The 19,973-nt window shown below is 31.3% G+C and overlaps 1 protein-coding gene across 2 annotated transcripts in view; it reads right to left on the reverse strand.

The window, feature by feature from the left end:
* Nucleotides 1–19,973, reverse strand: part of LOC142327868 (testicular acid phosphatase homolog) — a 51,827-nt gene that overhangs the window by 28,282 nt on the left and 3,572 nt on the right. For both annotated transcript variants that reach the window (XM_075371226.1, XM_075371227.1), the window contains exons 2-3: nt 13,338–13,436; nt 8,048–8,287 (exon numbers count right to left, since the gene is read on the reverse strand). In XM_075371226.1, coding sequence (XP_075227341.1) covers nt 8,048–8,287; nt 13,338–13,436 — 339 coding nt within the window. The remainder of the gene's footprint in view (nt 1–8,047; nt 8,288–13,337; nt 13,437–19,973) is intronic.

Consider the following 19,973-nt stretch of genomic DNA (forward strand, 5'->3'; position numbering starts at 1 on the left):
TTGTATGTCAAACTTAACGAATTAAATTCTACATTCAAGTTTCCAAAAATAATAATGGACTACCAATACGTTTACTTATCTCTGGCATATTAGCTAAAATATTTTCAAAACTCATTAAAAATATTCCAAAACAATGTCAAAAACTCACTTAAAGAAATCTATAAGCCTTAATCCGTAAATAACATTCTTATTACAGAATGGCAATACCACACAGGGAATGTGTGAGTTCTTACACGTGTACACCTACAAAATTCGCAAAAAAATAACCTTTACGTTAATGACATACACAGCGGTTTTGACCGAAGCGTTTATCGAGTCTAATAGTAGGTCCGTGGGTCGTTCCATTGTTTTTAACTCAAGAAGACACACATATCGGTGCGGGCCGGCCGACTGTTTACCGACTGAAAGTAAACAGATTCGGGTAGTCATCCAAATTACCAACCGCTACTATTTTGTAGCTTTTTTACAGCTTCCAGTGGTACAGAAATATCGTCAACCGACTCGTTAAACGAACTAATGTAACATAAACCGCAGTGTATGTCATTAGCCACACACAACGGCTAATTACTTGTGTGTCATTAACCGCTGTGTGTCACACACAACGGTAAAAAAACATAAAAACACACATAAACTTTGTAACTTTACAACTACCAAAATTAACTTAAACACATGTTCAAAATGTAATATAAAAACGTTGCAATCAACACACTCATTACCCCAAACTTCTCTAATTACTTTACACAACATAAACTTTTGTCTTCTAGATTAGCAAGGTTTGGATTTTTTCTTCTATTATTTCATTTTCCTCATTAAGTAATGTCAAAGTTGAAATTGTTGAAAAATCCTGAGTATTACATCATTTTTAATTGTATAGTTAGACGTTTATTTTTTTAAAAATCTTTACTAAGTAATATGAAATAATTTTATTAAAAAAAGGAAAAGGATTGGGGTTTGGCCACAAACGTTCTAACTTTAATTGTCTTTTGGAAGAAGAAGGGCCCACATTTTTGGTTTTACAGAAAATACTTACAATGCAAATTATGTCAGAATAAATAATTTTCTTTGACGACCTTCATTTCATACAAAACAACTGTTTTTTTTTTATATGAAATAAAACAATTAATGACTAATAGAAGCTCGAAATTACTTGGTTAATAAGCATCACTGACAGGAATTCATCCCATTACTTAGTTGGAAAACACGTAAAAGTAAATTCCTATAAATGATGATGTATGCATATCAGAGCAAATCCTAACCTCAACTAACATTTTGAATGATTGATTTTGCTCATCTGTGCAGTTTTTAACAAATAATTTGACAGTGATTACAGTGCTAATCCACCAATCACTTATTGAAAGCTACTATAAATGTTTTTAGATTTTAAAATTTAAAGGCTAGCACAAGCCAAAAAAACCCAATCCAATCTTCCAATTTAGTCTCTATATGGATTAATTACACTTTTCCTTTATTCACCCTTTACTCTAGTCCGGTTTGAAATGCCATGCTGACACCTAGAAGTTATCAAGGTAGGTTTCTATAAAGCTTGATGACTCTATGAAAGTGTCCAGGCACTTTGTTTTAGTGTCATTGTGGAAGGATTGCACAGAAAGCCAAAATAGTAGTTGAACTACCTATTACGCAAATGGTACATCCTTCTTTTCATGAATTGTAACTTTTAAAGTTTTACTTTATGAAGAATGAGCAGTATTTTTTATAAGCTTTTATTTAACTTGGTTTAGTTATAATCAAATCTTGCAACTGCTATATCTTTTGATATATCGTATGAAAATCAATGAAATTTGGTACACGTATGTAACTTCGATTACAATGCAATACTACGGTGTTAGAATTTGGATATGACCCCCACCCACAAGCACTACCCCTACGCTAAATCCATGCATGTTGCTGAAAATTTTTATTTCTCATCAACTATCGTGTGAAAATCAATGAAATTTGATGCACGTATGTAACTTCGATGTGTAAAAATAAATATTTTTACTTTTTTCTTTTTTAGTCTTAATAAACAAGCTTAAATAAACAGCTTAAGCATTTATAAATAAATTTATAAGCTTAAGCATAAATAAACAGCATAAACAGCTTTTATTTAACTAGATTTAGGAATATTCAAATCTTGCAACTGCTATATCTTTTGATCTATCGTATGAAAATCAATGAAATTTGGTACACGTATGTAACTTCGATTACAATGCAATACTACGGTGTTAGAATTTGGATATGACCCCCACCCACAAGCACTACCCCTACGCTAAATCCATGCATGTTGCTGAAAATTTTTATTTCTCATCAACTATCGTGTGAAAATCAGTGAAATTTGGTACATGTATGCAACTTCGATGACAATAAAGCACTTCGGTGTCGGAATTTGATATGACCCACCCCCACGCCCCCACGCGGTACCCCTACGCTAAATTCATGCATTTAGTTGAAAATTTTCATGTCTCAAGAAGTATCGTATGAAAATGTTTGAAATTTGGTATACGTATGTAACTTCGATGTGTAAAAATAAATATTACTACTTCTTTTTAGTCTTAATAAACAAACAATAATATTCAGATATAAATATTATTAAGAATATTTTCTTTGGATGTAAAAAATTTATTGTTCATTAAGACTAAAAAGTAAAAAAATAAAAAAATAAAATTCAAAATAACAAAAACAAATTACAAAAATATATTTGATTACATATAACAAAAATTTTTTTAAAAAAGCTTTTATTTAACTAATATTAATGTTAAAATTAATAAAAAAATGAAACAAATTAGAAAAAACAAGTAAAAAATAAGAATTAAATCAAATTGAGAATTTTAAACAAAAAATATAATATACTAGCTGGCACAGCGAAGTTTCTGCGACGTTTATCAATTGATCGTTTCTTCGATGGAGAACAATATCTCTAGGTTGGAACTGATCTCCGACTACGACAATTGCTACTTCGTCTATAGTTGGAGCATTATATATCCGGACATGTTCTCCAGCGGTCGTTTTGTCTGCGTGAATGACAATCTTGTGGGTATCATATGTGATGGCATCATATCAATTGCCGTTTTGAACAAAATGCACCAAATTGTTCCTTTCGCGAAGGAGCTTCTGTAGCTGCGAAATAATGAATTGAGTCGTCACGATTTCCGCACCAAATGACGTCATTTGGAAGCAATATTTCCTGATGTTCGATAGGAAATGCTTCGATTCAGCGGTAGATCCAGCAAGTAGAGTTTTCAATGGCTCTGGTGGTGCATCAAGTTGAGGCAATTTGATTTTTCCGCTAGCGCAACACATCTCTTTCGTTTCATTATTAAACTTTAGAGCCTGACAGTAGGTACAGACATGACTCATCTGGCCAATAACAACATGCCGACTTGAACTATAATCAACAGCTGGATTGTACCGGAACGCAAGACGATATTGACGATATAAGACTTGTATTGCAGATTCAGATCAGCTGTTCTTTGGGTTCGTGTTTCAGCTATCCTCACCCTGACGCGTTCATTCCGTTGAGAACGAACCAAATCTGTTGCTGCAGAACGCGACTGACGTGCTCGCAATCGTGCATCCTCAAGCCTGACTGCTCGTCTTTCTGCTGGTTCCACGTTACGTATCTGGATGGTGCTTAGTCTGTTCCTCTCTTGTACGGATGCCCTATCTTCCTCAGTCATATTCGAAAGCCGTCTTCTTAATCCTTCTGTGTGGTCATTGCGACGGCCCAAATTCGATTTTCTGCAAGTCATTATTTCGGTTTTTACTGGAATAGAAGGAAGGGATAAGATTATAACCTCTTATGGCTCTCACAGCTCTATGCTGTAAACCATGACAGAAAGGACAAAAAGTTTAATAACGAAAAATTTTAATTCTGAAAAGGCCAAAAAAAATTTATTTAAACTTTTTTCACCTATCTCTCATGGTTCTCATAGCTGCAGCTCGACAACAATGAGACACAAGACAGACAGTATTGAAAAGTGGCTAAAAATTAATAATATTAACTAAATACATGAATTTAAATAAATAAGTAAAATATTAGTTAAATGAAATAGTTAAATAATAATTATAAAAAAATAATATTTTTTCTGACCATCTCTCATATAAAACATAACCTCTACTTACGATTTGGTGAAAGGCGCGGCTCAATCACGACACGATCACACAAAAGTACCTCGATTAAAGTGAATATTTAATTCAGATTGTATAATAATCTGAATCAAATGCAAGTGGATAAGTTTTTTTTTTTTTTGTTAATAAACAATGTAATTATTTCACATGTGACTGCGGTTGTCGTTAGCTAGTATGGCGAGTGTTCCCCGCGCTCCGGCAGATGGCGCGGTCACTGGTACACAGCTGACCGTTAAAAAAACTGTTTTATCGCGGTCGCGGGTATGTGACTGATGCGAAAAATAGATGAAATAGATGGGTTATATATCGTGCTAAAATTTGAGATCGATCGGTGCAGAACATTTTGAGTTTTTAAAGCGAACACAAACGAACTTAATATTTTTATATATAAAGATTTGTGGGCTGCGAAAAAAGCCATTAAGTCGTGCGAAAAAACACATCATTTTAAATGCTTACAAAAGCAGGGTAATGCTTAAAAATTACAGAATAATCAAACGACGTTGATTTCAGATGTTAATAAACTGCTAACGTAAGTAGAGGTTATGCTGCTTCAGTGTACAACATGATTCTCGAGTATGAATCTACTAATGAATTACGGTCTCCAAAGAAAACAAAACCTCGCAGGTCAATTGAGAAAAAGGTGAGATTTTGATAAAAACGCGAATCGTAAAAAGTTACACGAATTGAATTATTTAGAAATAGTTTAGCGGTGTATTACGTCCTTTGGAAGAGAATTCGGTTATTTTCTTTGACAACGCTTCTTATCATTAAACGAAAAGAATTCCAGCCGTGTTATAGAAAAACAATGATATCAAAATGTGGCTTAGTTTTTGAAGAGGTTTAAGTTAATGTTCAATCATGGCATTTTCATACGCTATAAATCATTCATATCATCATCTGAAGCAATCCATAACGGTGGTTTCGGAGGTTGGAAAAAACAAAAAAAAAACGAATACTTAGTTGTGTGGTTTCAGTGTTACTATTTGTGAATTTTGTTCTTTGCTTTTACATAGCAAAGAACGCTAAATGACCAAAAAATGATTGTTTGGTCATTATGTAGGGATATTATTTTCTGTGTATTTGGTTATTTCGACTTTTTTTGTTTGCATAGTCTTAAGTCTATCTGGCCTATAAGAAAGTTGGGTGCTTTAATTTATTTACTGTAAGTCATCCTTCTTGGTGGCTTTTCTTTTTGTTTTGGTGTTTTTTTTTTTTTAATAAAATACAGATGTTTTAGCTGTTAAATATATTCAAAGAAATTTGTTACTTAATCAGTTGTGATTTTGTTTACATTGGCAACGGCCATACGGGCTCTTTGTGATCGGTCGTTATGTTTTACAGCGGCCATCTTGCATTGATCTGAATGGTTTTCCTTTGTTTACATTTCCATCAGATTTATTAGCCTCTTATTTATTAAAAAACTGTACAAATTAAAAATAGATAGATAGATTTATTAAAAATAGATGAAAACAATCTTTGATGGGGGTTATATATCGTGCTAAAATTTGAGCTCAATCGGTGCAGAACATTTTGAGTTTTTGAAGCGTACACAAACGAACTTAGCATTTTTATATATAAAGATTAACAAATATAAAAATGCACTGAAAATTAAAAAAAAAATTATATAAATAACCAATAAATAAAAAATAAATTAATGTAATAATTATTCAATTTTAAAATTAAAAGTAATGAAAATATTTAGTTAAATAAGAGCGTGGCTCAGTTTTTATAACAATCTTTTCGAGTAAGTATTTATAGACATTTGCTGTATTTTAAAATATATTTTTTGTTTAATGAGATTATTTAGTATATGCATATACTTATCTGTAATAAAATAACTCAAGTTTTAATTCTTTGATGGTTCAAATTTGCACCGAGATGACCTTTAAGGGATAATAAGATTAAAAATAAAAATTAAATTTAGAAATCTTGCATAATGTCAAATCTTCAGATTACTGTCAAAATTACATTTTGACGGTAATCTGAAAAATTATTAATTATTATCATTATTATAATTGTAATCGTAATTATGAATTCATTAAATAAATATTCATAATTAATTAGAAATTTTAGCGGAAAGAGTGCGTTCAATTTGGCTTAGATTACAAGCAGAATTCGAAGATGAACTTCAAATATGTGAGAACACGTACAAAGAAAGCGAGAGGTGCATTTTCACAGATTGTTACTTGTAGCTAGTCAGTCTCAACTGGAAAGGTTCCAGCAGACCTTTCCGCCTCCTCGCGTCGTTATTGAAAATGAAAATGAAGATTAATTGTTGTAAAAATAAATGTTGTGTTGTTTTAAATAAATTATAAAAACTGCGCCACGCTTTTATTTAACAAAATATTTTTCATTACTTTTAATTTTAAAGTTTAATAATTATTATATTTATTTATTTTATATTTATTGGTTATTTATTAGATATTTATATAATTTATCTTTTACTTTTCAGTGCATTTTTATATTTAATATATTATATTTTTTTGTTTAAAATTCTCAGTTTGATTTAATTCTTATTTTTTTTCTTTTTAGAGGGATTTTCTAATTTGTTTCCTTTTTTATTAATGTTAATTTTAATATTATTTGAATAAAAGCTTTGTTAAAAAATAATTTTTTATATGTAATGAAATATATTTTTGTAATTTTTTTTGTATCTTTTTTTTAATGAAAGATGTAATATTATAGTGTTGTAAATTTAAATTTATAACATAAAATCCTCAGTGAGGAACCTACGTATTTTTTATAACTAATAGAAATACTGCCTAATTTACCTAAAATGTTGCCTAACTTACCCCAAAATTATTTAAAACAACTTATTTTTTTGCATTAATCGTTACATATGAGTATGTTTCTTTCATGCTTATATTATCACTATAATTTATATAAAAAATTTTACTCTTTCCTGCCTTCATAAATAACAATAATGTAATACATACGAGAGACATTCAATAATTAATGAGAAAAATTGATGTAGAGAAAAAGATTTTTTCAATGACAATGAAACTTACACTACTTTTCAACATACTCAACAGCAACATTTAGATACTTGTCACTTTGTGAGCTTTCTAATTCCCACAACGTAGAAGTCTTTACCTTGCTGTTTGAACCATTCGTGTACCGCTTTTTTGACCGCTTCGTTGTCGTCGAAATTCCTGCCGCGTAAAAAATCTTTCAGCGAGCCGAACAAATAAAAATCTGATTTGGACTGAAAGGAGGATGTGGCAACACCTCCCAACTGAATCCGGTGTCTTTATGGGCTTGAGTCAACTTTTTGGAATCAATTTCGGACACATTTTGCGATAATTCAGCACGTCATGAATGACTGAATGCGCGGTTCCAATATTAATATTATACGAACTAGCAGTTTGGGAAATTTTGACTTGCCTGTCTTCGGGAATTAGATTATTTATGTGATTTTGCAGCTCAGTAGTCGGAACTTCAACTGATCTTCCAGAGCGATGGAGATCAGTCACACTTATTCTGCCCAAACTGTTCCACCTACTTAACACGTTACTGCGGTTTAAACACTTTTCATCATACTATTTCAACATTCTTGGGTAAATCTTCGCTTTCACACCTTTTGAAAGCAAAAATTTTATCATTGAACGTTGCTTTTCCAGTGTACACGCTTCAAGTGGAGCTGATATTCTAAAATTAACAAAAGAGATTATGTTTAGATTAATTATGGTCAAACAGCTGATTAAATGTGTTCCCAAGGTTACTAACTTCATTCTCAAAAAGTTTCATTGTCATTGAATGATTCTTTTTTTCTTCTACATCAAATTGTCCCATTAATTATTGAACGTCTCTCGCATCAATTCATATAACGATCGTAAAACTTTGTAAATATGAAGAAAATAAGTATATGATACTCATAATTCTTGATAAGATATACTGATAACTTAAAATGGAATTAACGGACCATAGTTTTATCTAAATAGTCTGGCCAGATTGGTATTGGTTGCCAGTTAATGTCTGGATGCCATAATTCTTCTTTTGTTGGTGGAAACATTCCAGCTAATAATACTGCGGCACTCATGTAGGTACGAGCTGATTGTGTACTTCTTATATATATGGTTTTCTGATCGTATTTTCCTTGAAATAAACTGTAATAACGCTGTTTTAAATTTTGTCCTCTTCTGTACATTTGTAATTTACCTTTCTGTAACATAAATTCGATTTATTACTAAATAATAAATATGAAAAGCTAATAAGTTTAAATAAAAATTGCAAAAATTTAATAGAAATGTAACTAACTTATTAGAAATGAAATGTTTGAAATCCAATTAAAGTTATGTTTAGTACTTGTAAATCATAATTGACAAGAATATGACTTATTATTTTACATAACAAAATATTAGGAACCTGGGTTCCTTAAATTGGAGTCATTAATTTAAAAATAAAGTATATTATCTATTTGCCAAGAAATAGTTGTTTAACAGTTTGCATACTAAAAGCAAAGCGTAATAATCTGTTAAAATAAAATAAAAATCATTATTTTATTTAATGTGTTTTTTTTTTATGATATCCATTGAGTACTTTGGATATACTGGTGCTCTGGAAGCACCAGAGATCTCTGGTGCTTCCAGATCAGAATGTACATAGAACAAATGTAGGTTAATTGCATGCAACTAATTTGTATTTCTGAACAAGCTACAAGCAAAGTTGTAAGTATAATTATAGATAACTTCACTTCAAAACAATTAAACAGTAATAACTAAGAAGATTCTATTCCCTGGTAGGTAAGCATGAGTTCATTAAACCTGTTATTTCAACTTATTTGAGGTTATTAAATTTAAAAATAATCATAAAATTGCAGTTATTTGATGTAATGTACCAGCTAAGTACCACATTTTAATTAAAATAGAACAAAAAGAAAGAAATGAAAAGCCAAAAATTTAAATATTTTTGTTAAAGGACAAAATCTTCTTATCGACGTAAGACCTGGTTAAAACTTAGTCATTAGACAACCTTAAGTGCCTGCTATTTCTGACATGAAAAATACATTTAAACTACTTAGAACTGTTTGAAAGTTGATTGGTCATCGATTATTTTATTTAACAGAATACCGCATAACGATATTTAGTCCATTATTTCCATACCTTGTCTTTTTTAGTTCGCTTTATTGCCGTTTTCTAGTTCAATTTTTTTTTTTTTTTTGGCAGTTGTATATTTTAATTTTTATAATTTAAAACTTTTTAGTGATCATGGAGAAAAATTCACGATTCAAAAACTTTGGTTATAAGCTTTCAAATCGTGAAAACGGTTTAATTGTGAACATCATGAAAACGATGTGAAATACGAATATTTAACATACTGAGCCAAATGAGAAAACTGTAAACATTTAAATTTATTTATTTAATTGGCGTATACTAATCTAAACTTACAGATTTGTCAAGCGAATGAGTTTCTCGAGAGACCTTTTGTAGTGCGGATCATACAGCAATTTTCTGGGATCCAAACAATTAATGGCTAAACTCTCCAAATATCTCACGCAACTCAGACCTAAGTAGGCCTGACCCTTGGCAATAATGTGAGTGCTCAGATGTATTACAGCTCTATCAAGATTAGTCCCTTGTAGTTTATGCACAGTTGTGACTGTACATAAACTACAAGGGACTATGCACAACATTAGTGGCAGCACACCCCGATCCACTTTGCCTTGTCCTCCTAAAGCATCAAATTCGACAATAGTGAGCTCGATCCTCAATTTGAAACCGACGGCATTCGCTCTAATCGTACTATCGTACTGTCATCAAACTCTACAAAGATCGTTTATGGGAGCTCGCCGGGCTCAAGCTGGTCTCGACGTTGTACAGGCCACTCGATTTTTCTGAGTATATCAGTTAACTTTTGTTCTGGTTTGGGGTCCCACTGTGATTTTGTATAATACTAGCAAATACCCCGTCTGAATTTTGAAAATCGGAAGATTGGTTGCGAATATATAACAACATTTTCGAATAATCATGATCTATTAAATCAAGAGTGCAACTGATGCATGCAAAAGTTAGCCTTTAACATACTAACAAATATCCTGTTTGAAAAAATCGTACGATTGTTTGCAGAGATGTAAGAGCACCCTATTGCATCTCCAAAACAGCACCCCAGGCGCCCTGTTTGTTACCAGTTGATAGTGATGATTGGTTTAGCGTTGTACAAGGTGTTCCTATCACCTCACCTCTCTAGTCTCATACGCAGTCTCTGCAGGAAGCCCATTATTATTAACAGAAATTTTTTGAATTTAATATTTTTTTTATTTTATTTGACATAAATTTAATTCTATTATTTTTATAATATTATTCATCCGATTAATTTGAATCATTCAGTTCAAACCCAGGTAACATAGTGATAAAAGAGGCTCACAGTTCAATAATTATTAAAGGCATTACTTTTATATGGATCTGAATACTAGATTGTGGATACCAGTGTTCTTTGGTGGTTGAGTTTCAATTAACCACACGTCTCAGAAATGGTCAACCTGAGACTGTACAAGACTAGACTTCATTTACACTAATACATCTCATTTTAATTTATCCTGCTGAAGTAATATCTGACAGTGATTTCTGGAGGCTAAACAGGAAAAAAGGAAGGAAGTTCATTAATTAGAGCTCACAGTTCATAATTAATTACCATTGATAAAAAGAGGTTCACAGTTTAAAAATCCATCTCACGATTGGTTGACCTGACACTGTTCAAGACTACACTTCATTTACATTCATACATATCATCCTCTGAAGTAATACATTACGGTGGTTCCAGAGGCTAAACAGAAAAAAAAAGAAAAAAAGAGAGTTCATTAATTCAATTCATTAAAGTTTGTGTTTCAACTGGCAAATATCCACTTCTCATATGTATTTATATGAATATACACATGCCATCTATGACACTCCCAATAACAAAAGAATTCCATCACGGAGTTGTACATCTAATTGGTTGGGTCATTGAACTCTCTTTTTTCTGTTTAGCCTCTGGAACCATTGTAAGGTATTACTTCAAAGGATGAATGAGAATGATATGTGTGAATGTAAATGTGGTGTAATCTTGTACAGTCTCAGTTCAATCATTCCTGAGATGTGTGGTTAATTGTAACCCAACCATCAAAGAACACCAATATTCACATTCTAGTATTCAAATCTGTATAAAAGTAATTGTCTTTACTAAGATTTGAACCTTAGAATTCTCGACTTTGAAATCAGTTGATTTGGGATGGTGAGTTCATTACTAGACCAACCCGGTGTATTTGGGCCGTTGAGTTGCTATGGTGGAACACACATACACCCTAAAAACATTATACTCCATTTTGGACAGTCATGTAAAAAAAAAGGATGTCTCTAAGTAAGGGAATAATCTACTAAACCAATTAGGAAAGAAAACCAGTTAAACTGAGTATAAAATGAATTAATATAACAATAATTCAAAGAAAAAATTGTTACAGATTGTAATGTTATCAATTTTTTGCAGGAAAAATAAAGTTGAATACAGAAACAATGACAAGAATAAATATTAGCTGAATGTTTATAGTTTCCAAATAAGATTTATGTTTAAAAAATAAACTTCCAGAATCAAAATGAGACCATAATAATACTATTACATTATACAACAATATGTTGTTAGCTTTCATCACAGTGCCTGAACTGCAACTCACTCAAGGCACTAGTAATGTGATATTTATCATCATATATATATATATATATATATATATATATATATAGTGATATGATTTCTCTCTCTATAAAAAATGGTGTTTTAAATTATACTAAACAGAGTCATTGATAAAATAATGTATAGGTCTTTTATCAATTAGTATTTTGTTAATTGAATTTTTTTAATAAAACCATTAGAAAAAAGTATATTAATTTTTTCCCTTATGTGTATGTTGTCAACTGTTCCAACTAATGAACAATTAGCAATGATCTACTGCCCAATGAGATGAAGATTATATATATGACATGTAAGTGAGGAGTAGTCTTATGAAGTTTTAGTAGGATTTGAACTTCAAAATCATTGATTTCAAAAATCAACTATTAAACAAATAGTTTGCCATGACAAGTTTACCACTAGGCCAGCCCAGTGGGCTAAAATAGAAAATAAGTAATAAACAAATGAAGTAATTCTCTATGAAATTGACAAAAGTGTTGTTAACGTCAGCCCCACTGCTACTCTATATGTATGTATTGCAATATTAAATTAATTTTCAAATCAGATGTTATAATTAATTAAATTTTTAAAAGATTTAAAATATCTTATTTTCAGTGCTCTATACATTTTTACCATGCTCCCTGCATGGCAGATTTGGCAAACCTACTGCTTTAAAGAGGTAGTGTGACTAATCTATCTTCATCAGTTTTTTGTTGAAAACACTGACTTATGTTCACCATTAAATTTAAAAATTGTATATTGTAAGGAAAACTGAGAAACATTTCTAGCTACACTATTTCTCTTAGATCTTATTGAGTTTGACCGGTATATACTAATCATAACTAATAATATTTTTATTAGTATGACAAAAGTTAAGTACACATTATATTATAACTAAAGAGCGGTATTTTAAAAAATCAGGAATAACAGTGACAAAATATTAAATATTAAGCACAATTAAATGTGCTTAACAACATTTTTTATACAAGAATATGAGCACAAATTAACTACTTAATCAGAAAGTTAGTGTTATACTCTAGGAAGATAGTGCCACCTGTAATGACTAAAGAAAATATTTACTCACATTTTTTAATCAAAGTAATAAATGAGTAAAAGTGAAGGAGTATTCTAACCTAACATTGTAAAAGGGTGTTTTATAACATTACCAGTCATGTCATTTTCGTAGTAACAACAATAATTTTCTTTTTTTAAATTTGACATTTCAATGGTTTAAAGACCAAAAGCCCAGTTACAATATGATAGTGTTTTCTATAGCCTCATGCTTTTAATTTCAATAATATTAGAACAAAATATTCAAATCCAATTACCAGTAAATGCAAAAACATTTTACGGAATTTTAAATTGGTCTTTCTCAAGTTTCATTTTCACCACTCTTGAATTGTTTACAGGATATAAAAATAACTACACTTTAACTGTATTTGAACCAGGGACCTGTAGCATCACAGAACAATTGATGTTCCAATAATGATCGGTCAATATTAAGTTAGTCAGTATATATTAACCAGTTTATTTTGAGCAATCTGTATGTTATTTGTTTATTACAAAGTACTTACTGCTGTAAGGCCTCCTGATCCTTCTGGCCAGTATTCAGGATCCTTGTATGGATCATTGGAATAGAAATATAATGGTGCTCTACTCCCGTGTCTAGTCACCTTAAACAAGCAATTAAAATGATATTGATAACAAAAGTGAAGTTGTAAATATGTAAATACATTTTCTTTTAAACAGTATTTTTCTACAGAATTTTTCATTTTTAAACTTAAATACTTTTCTTCAACCTTTCTTTCAATGAAATATAAGAGGATGTGCATATATTTTTTATTTTTATAATAGCTATTGAAAAAGAGATAAAATCAAGCGTGGAGGAGTTATCTCAGTCACAAATAATGGAATATCTGATTCAATTTTTACATCTCTATTAACTGTTGTCCTAATTGTTTCAGGTTTATATATTTTAGACCAAAATTATGACCTATTTCCATGGTGACTGGCGTGGAAATTAGTCAACCTATGCATTGGTTGCATGACAAATTTTGGTGATCAGCTGCGAAGCTGGTTATTTATTGAGAACTTAGTGAATTCACTTTCATTTGTGCGTTTATGACTATTCTGCTTGCTATCTAGGAATATTCCTTGTTATGATAGTAATGAGGTACAGCAATAATGAGAAAAAAAAAATTCACAAAAATTATTAATTATTACTGTATTATGTTTTATTTTTAGTGATTTTTACTAAATTTTAAAAGATTTCAAAAATTCTTTCAAACTAGAATTTTAAAATTCTTTTAGTTTAAAAACGTCAAAATCAATGATATTCTTTCAGTTTGAAAGAATATCATTCTCAAAACCCTTGACATTTTTGCAACCCTGGATAGCACTAAAACAACCAGTACTGTCCAGGCTAATCTTGGACATATGGTAAGCCTATACATAAGTGTATATGAATTTATTTATCAAAGTTTTTTATAGAATGTGTAAAATTTCTGCTATCTTTAATAAGTCTTATTGTTAAATAATTATAGCAATCAAACTGATGCGAATTAAATACAAATTGTTTGAAAAGTAAAAGTATTTGATTTCAAAGTGATTGAAAACATTAGTGATACAAATTAAATTTTAATAGATGTTTACAAATTAAATATCAAGAATAATAATTAAAAAAAGTATCAAACATAATTTGATATTTAGTAAAATTAAAAATTTTTGTTGAAAAATATTACTGATTTTTGCAATCCATACCATGATGTCAATTACATTTTTTCTTTGTTTAATCATTCCACAAAATTGGACATACAATCTACATAAGGTAACCCTTTATTTTTTTTAATATTAATATTATCATCTCAGACATGTTTCTGTATGTATATGTTTCTCACATTTTAATCAGAAAGATGAGATAGATGAAACTTTACAAAAAATATCTATTGTTGGGATATTTATTAACTATTGTGGGAATTTAACACATGGCAAACTGATAGAGATATTGATCTAAATTTTATATATCATTTAAATTTTACAAAAACTTTTCAGCATGTCTGCTAAAAATCTATCATTTGAAACTAGCAAGACACTAAAGTAGGGTTGTCATTGAGGTAATTCTTTTATATTCAATATAATTTACATTGATGTTTACAAATATTTTTCATTGTAACTCTCCTTTGAGAACTTTGTGATTTTAACTTTAATCAGCAAGCGTTATGAATATAATGTAAACTATAATCAATATATTAGCATTATGAATATAATATAAAAACTGATATTTTATCAGTTTCCTCATTTCATGCACTCTTTGTTAGAAAACAATAAATTAATGATATTAACAAATATCGAAAATGTAATACTTCCATTTTTTTCCAATCTTTAATGACTTGTTCAGATAAATTTAGAACACCTAGCATTAACAATAATCCTATCCTATCATTTATTCATGAAAAACTCATTTGAAATTTTTCTTTCAATTCCAACAAATTCTTACTTCGACTCCTAATAAAGAACAATAGTGATACGCACTTAACTTAAATAATTTGTATGCAATGGAAAGCGTTTCAAAAATAGCTTCATTCATTCATTTGGGAAGTTGTGATTTCAATCTCAATCGGTTTTTTTTTCATACACTACAAAAATAGATTTCACTATATAACATGTAACATGTTACATGCTACATAACACTATAACATGTAAACTTTGATTTATATGTGTTGAATTAATCATAAAAAATTAAGAATTGGTTAAGATGACAAAGTGCATCTTTACAATCTAATGAATTTGCAAACCTGGAATTGTCAGAGGATAGCAGTCTTTACACTAAAATGCATAAAATAAGACAAAATATTTTCTGTCAAAGCCATAATTAATAAACTGGTTTTGTAGACTACGAAAGTTAACATTTGGGGACATAGTTCATTCTATTCTATTGATATTTAATAGCAATCATGTTATCAGCTATATCATACGCCATGTAATTTGAAATTTGAAAATTATTTTTGCCTCCTGACATTAACGAATTTTTTGAGTAAACATGTCAAATTTAGCACTCTTCAATAACACCTTGCTTTCAAAAGCTATTTAATAGTAATCAAACTTTTTCAGTACATTTTGTAAAATTCTTCATTTCTGACAATTTTGTAATCACTAAATTCAAATTTCATATCTTATTTATCAGATTCATTGTTATAAAATCAATCTCCATGATGGAGTGATAGCATCTCGAGAAGTTCATCCAGAGGTTCTGTATACAACTCTCAGTCAGGCATGGCATTTTTCATGTGGAACAAAAGTTTCTTTATCTACCAGTAACTGTTATCGGGCATTAGTCTGTTGTATAATTAAATGATAATTTAATATGATATATAATTCAGATTTTTATATAGCAAGTAACTGAGAAGGCAAAGAATATCTTCTCATAATAGTTTTTTTTTATCAAGTCTGTTGAAATAAACAAACGAGGAAATGGAACATTTATATCAGTATTATTTTTATTTCATAATTATGCAAGTCAAAATTATATAAGCCTGAAAGATAAAAAGCAATATAAGTATAAATATATTTAGTACAACGTTTTGTACAAGGATGCGAATAATGCCATCATTACTGTCAAAAGATTAGATAGTACAAGAAGTTATCTCTAAAGTAAAACCCGTTTCATTGTAAAACAGTTTATTCTGAAAACTTTATAATTATTTTTTATTTCTCTTAAACTACATACCTTAACTACTTCTCTATATAATCACCACATGAATTAAGACATTTATCGTAGCGATACACCAGCTTCAATATACCCTCGTCATATTCTTCTCCCGCCAGTCCATTTAGCCACTAATTAACAGCATTTTTAAAACATATATGACTATCAATAATTAATTTATCTCGTCAAAGACAGCAATTCCCTACCACGCTTAGGCCGCTGAATGCCTGCAAGTACCTGTCCACCATTAAAGCGCTTGGAGGCTTCATCTGGTTGGTAACCAGCCATATCTCTCAGTCAGTCCCAAAAACCCGTCGAATACCAGGTTCTACAGCAAGAGACCGAGAACGGAGCCCTGCAGGCTTCCCCTGGTGACGGAATTTTCCACAACTAGGTGCGTATCTTTAAACAGAGCCATGCGATCCGACAAGTATTTAATTCACATACTACGGTCTGCAAGTCTACGGGAACATTGCGGCGTTCCAACTCATAGAGGACAGAACTCTATGTCAATAAAAATTGACATAAGCAATTAGCATTTCCTTCCTTGTGTTGGAGTTGGCTCTGTTTAAAGATGCGCACCTAGTTGTGGAAAATTCCGTCACCAGGGGAAGCTCGCAGGGTTCCGTTCTCGGTCCCTTGCTGTGGAACCTGGTATTCGACGGATTTTTGGGACTGACCGAGAGATATGGCTGGCTACCAATCAGATAAAGCCTCCAAGCGCTTTAATGATGGACAGGTACCTGCTGGCATTCAGCGGCCTAATCGTGGCAGCGAATTGGTGTCTTTGACGAGATAAATTAATTATTGATAGTCATATATGTTTTAGTAGTTGACGGGGTGCGCCTACCCATTTTAGTGATATATGACAAGTGGGCGGTGGGACACGCAAGCGAGTGGTGTATAGTACCACGTTTATTCCGCTCACACTTTTACGTAAGCTCTAGGAGCTAGTTAGGACACTGGTCGCTAAACTGTTTGGTGGCTCAGTAGCCGTTTGTGGCACAGACATTAGATCTTATGCTTTAGGACGACCAAATGGGTGGTGACAGGAGGAATGCCAAGCAAACCAATTACCTTTGCTTCACCCTCCGGAGCATCTGGAAACAGAGATCCAGGAACGCCTGGTAAGTCGCCACGGATGTTAAAGTGTGGTCACGACCACCAAACCGCATCGAACAATGGACAGCACGTGCAATGGCTTCTCTGATGTGTAATACAAAATCCATGTTTCGAAGTCGGTAACAATTGAATTAAGAAAGTTATCACCAGTTTCTGTGAAGCGCATAAAAAATTCCAAAGCAAATCCCATTCGGATTTTTTTTGTGTTGTTACGTTAAAACATGCGGTACCCGACGTGCACAAACCCTTCTGAAGCCAAAATAGTCGTGAACAATGCGATCGGTAACAGCTCTTAAAACATCAGGAAAAAGAAGGCCCAAGTCGGAAATCGTTGAGAGACGATTTTTTCTGATTTCATCATCGACGCGTTTCAACAAGTCCTCGGTGATCATCGAGGGTCTCCCCGAACGTTCTTCATCATGGACATTAATTCTGTTATTTCTAAACCTTTCATACCATTTTTGGACGTTTCATTCATTCATTACATTATAATCGTACACAGCAACCAACTGCCTATGAATTCAACCTGCTTAAAATTTTGATCGTTTAAAAAGCGTGTGACTCCACGTATTTCACAGTCGGCGGCAACATCGATTTGCATTCTGATTCATCGATTCATTTTATATCGTAATATCTCACATGTAATTAAAGATACTACAACGCGACAACTTACAGATAACAATGCGGTGCGTACATTACTAACGCGGCCATGAACGTCACAGGTTTGCCAACCTTAAAGAGAGAAATTTCCCAGGGGTAGAAATTTACAGTTGCTCAGAAATTGTTTAATGTTTCTTCATATATTTTACAAAAAATAAAAACCGTGATTTACAATTGATTACTTTCACCTTGCAAGAGATATTATGGTTTATTATAATTTATTTATCTTTATTTACCTTATTGCCTGAAATATTAGATTCTAACTTATTTATTAGTATCTAGCCAAATTTAGTAAGAATTAAAAATCACAATATTATCATAACATTAACTATTGGATTAAAATAACAAGTTAATTACATCCCCTCTGTTTATTATTTAAATCTAAAAGTTTCAGCACTGTGCTGGAAGTTTGTACCTTTCAGAGTAATATGGTATTAACAACAGTTATTTATTATCCTTATATTACTGTTCTCCATATAATGACATTTTAACAGTGTATTTTCTTCAATTTTATTACATGCTATTGTAAATATATATAAAAATGATTTAGAGATTCTATTTGCTAAAAATCTGATTCAGTGAAAAAATTTTTTTTTCAAAAATAAATAATCGTTGGAAATAATTACGTATTTATTCGAGAACCTCTCACACTTTTTTTCTTGGAATTGGAGAGAAAAAATAAGGGTGCGGGGCTTTCTTGAAACATAGCCTTTAGCCAGGATAATTTATGTAAAGTAAACGTTTTCTTTGAAGTACCTAAATTCAATCACATAAATATATAGTTACATTAGGCTTTCATTTATCAATACCGGATGCCGCTTATACAGAATACATACTTAATTATTAACATCCGGTTCATATTATCGATAGGAACGAAGTTACGGTATTTTTATAAAACTGATTCATTCTGTATATGCTGCATCCGGTTCTAATGATACTACAGTTACAGTATCCGTTACCTTTTATAAAACTGATTCATTCTGTATATGCTGCATCCGGTTCTAATGATACTACAGTTACAGTATCCGTTACCTTTTATAAAACTGATTCATTCTGTATATGCTGCATCCGGTTCTAATGATACTACAGTTACAGTATCAGTTACCCATCGTCGTTTTGTCTATTCGCCATAGTCATTGTACTGTTTGTATATGTGGACGGTTATGTGCATTTTATCTGTTTAGTTTATGTTATAAAGTTTAATACGGTGATTTATTTCAATTACGGCATTAAAATGAGTACAGAAGGTACGATCTTTTACATTAAATGAAAAACTGCGCGTTTTAGAAGAGGCTGAAAAAATTGGAAATCGGGTGGCAGGAAGAAAATTTGACGTAGATGAAAGCTGCATTCGAGACTGACGTAAGAAGAAACAACTTATATTGGTGGTGAAAGGCACTGGTAATAAAAGGACTTTTCGTGGCTTAAAACCAAAATACAGATATAGAAAAAAAAATCGTATGACTTTGTTATGGAAAAAAGGAAATGCGTTATGCTATCACAACAGAAATGTGTCAATCATATGATCGTGAAATCGCTAAATCATTGAATAATGTTGGTTTTAAAGCAAGCCGTGGATAGCTAACTCGATTTTTTGCACGAAATGATTTGTCAATAAGACGAAAGACGACCATTTCTCAACGGCTTCCACACCCTTATGAACAAAAAATATTACATTTTCACAAATACATAATAAATCTTAGAAAAGATAAAGGCTGTTTGC

Source organism: Lycorma delicatula, chromosome 7 (assembly GCF_047948215.1).
Source record: "Lycorma delicatula isolate Av1 chromosome 7, ASM4794821v1, whole genome shotgun sequence".
Taxonomy (NCBI): Eukaryota; Metazoa; Arthropoda; class Insecta; order Hemiptera; family Fulgoridae; genus Lycorma; species Lycorma delicatula.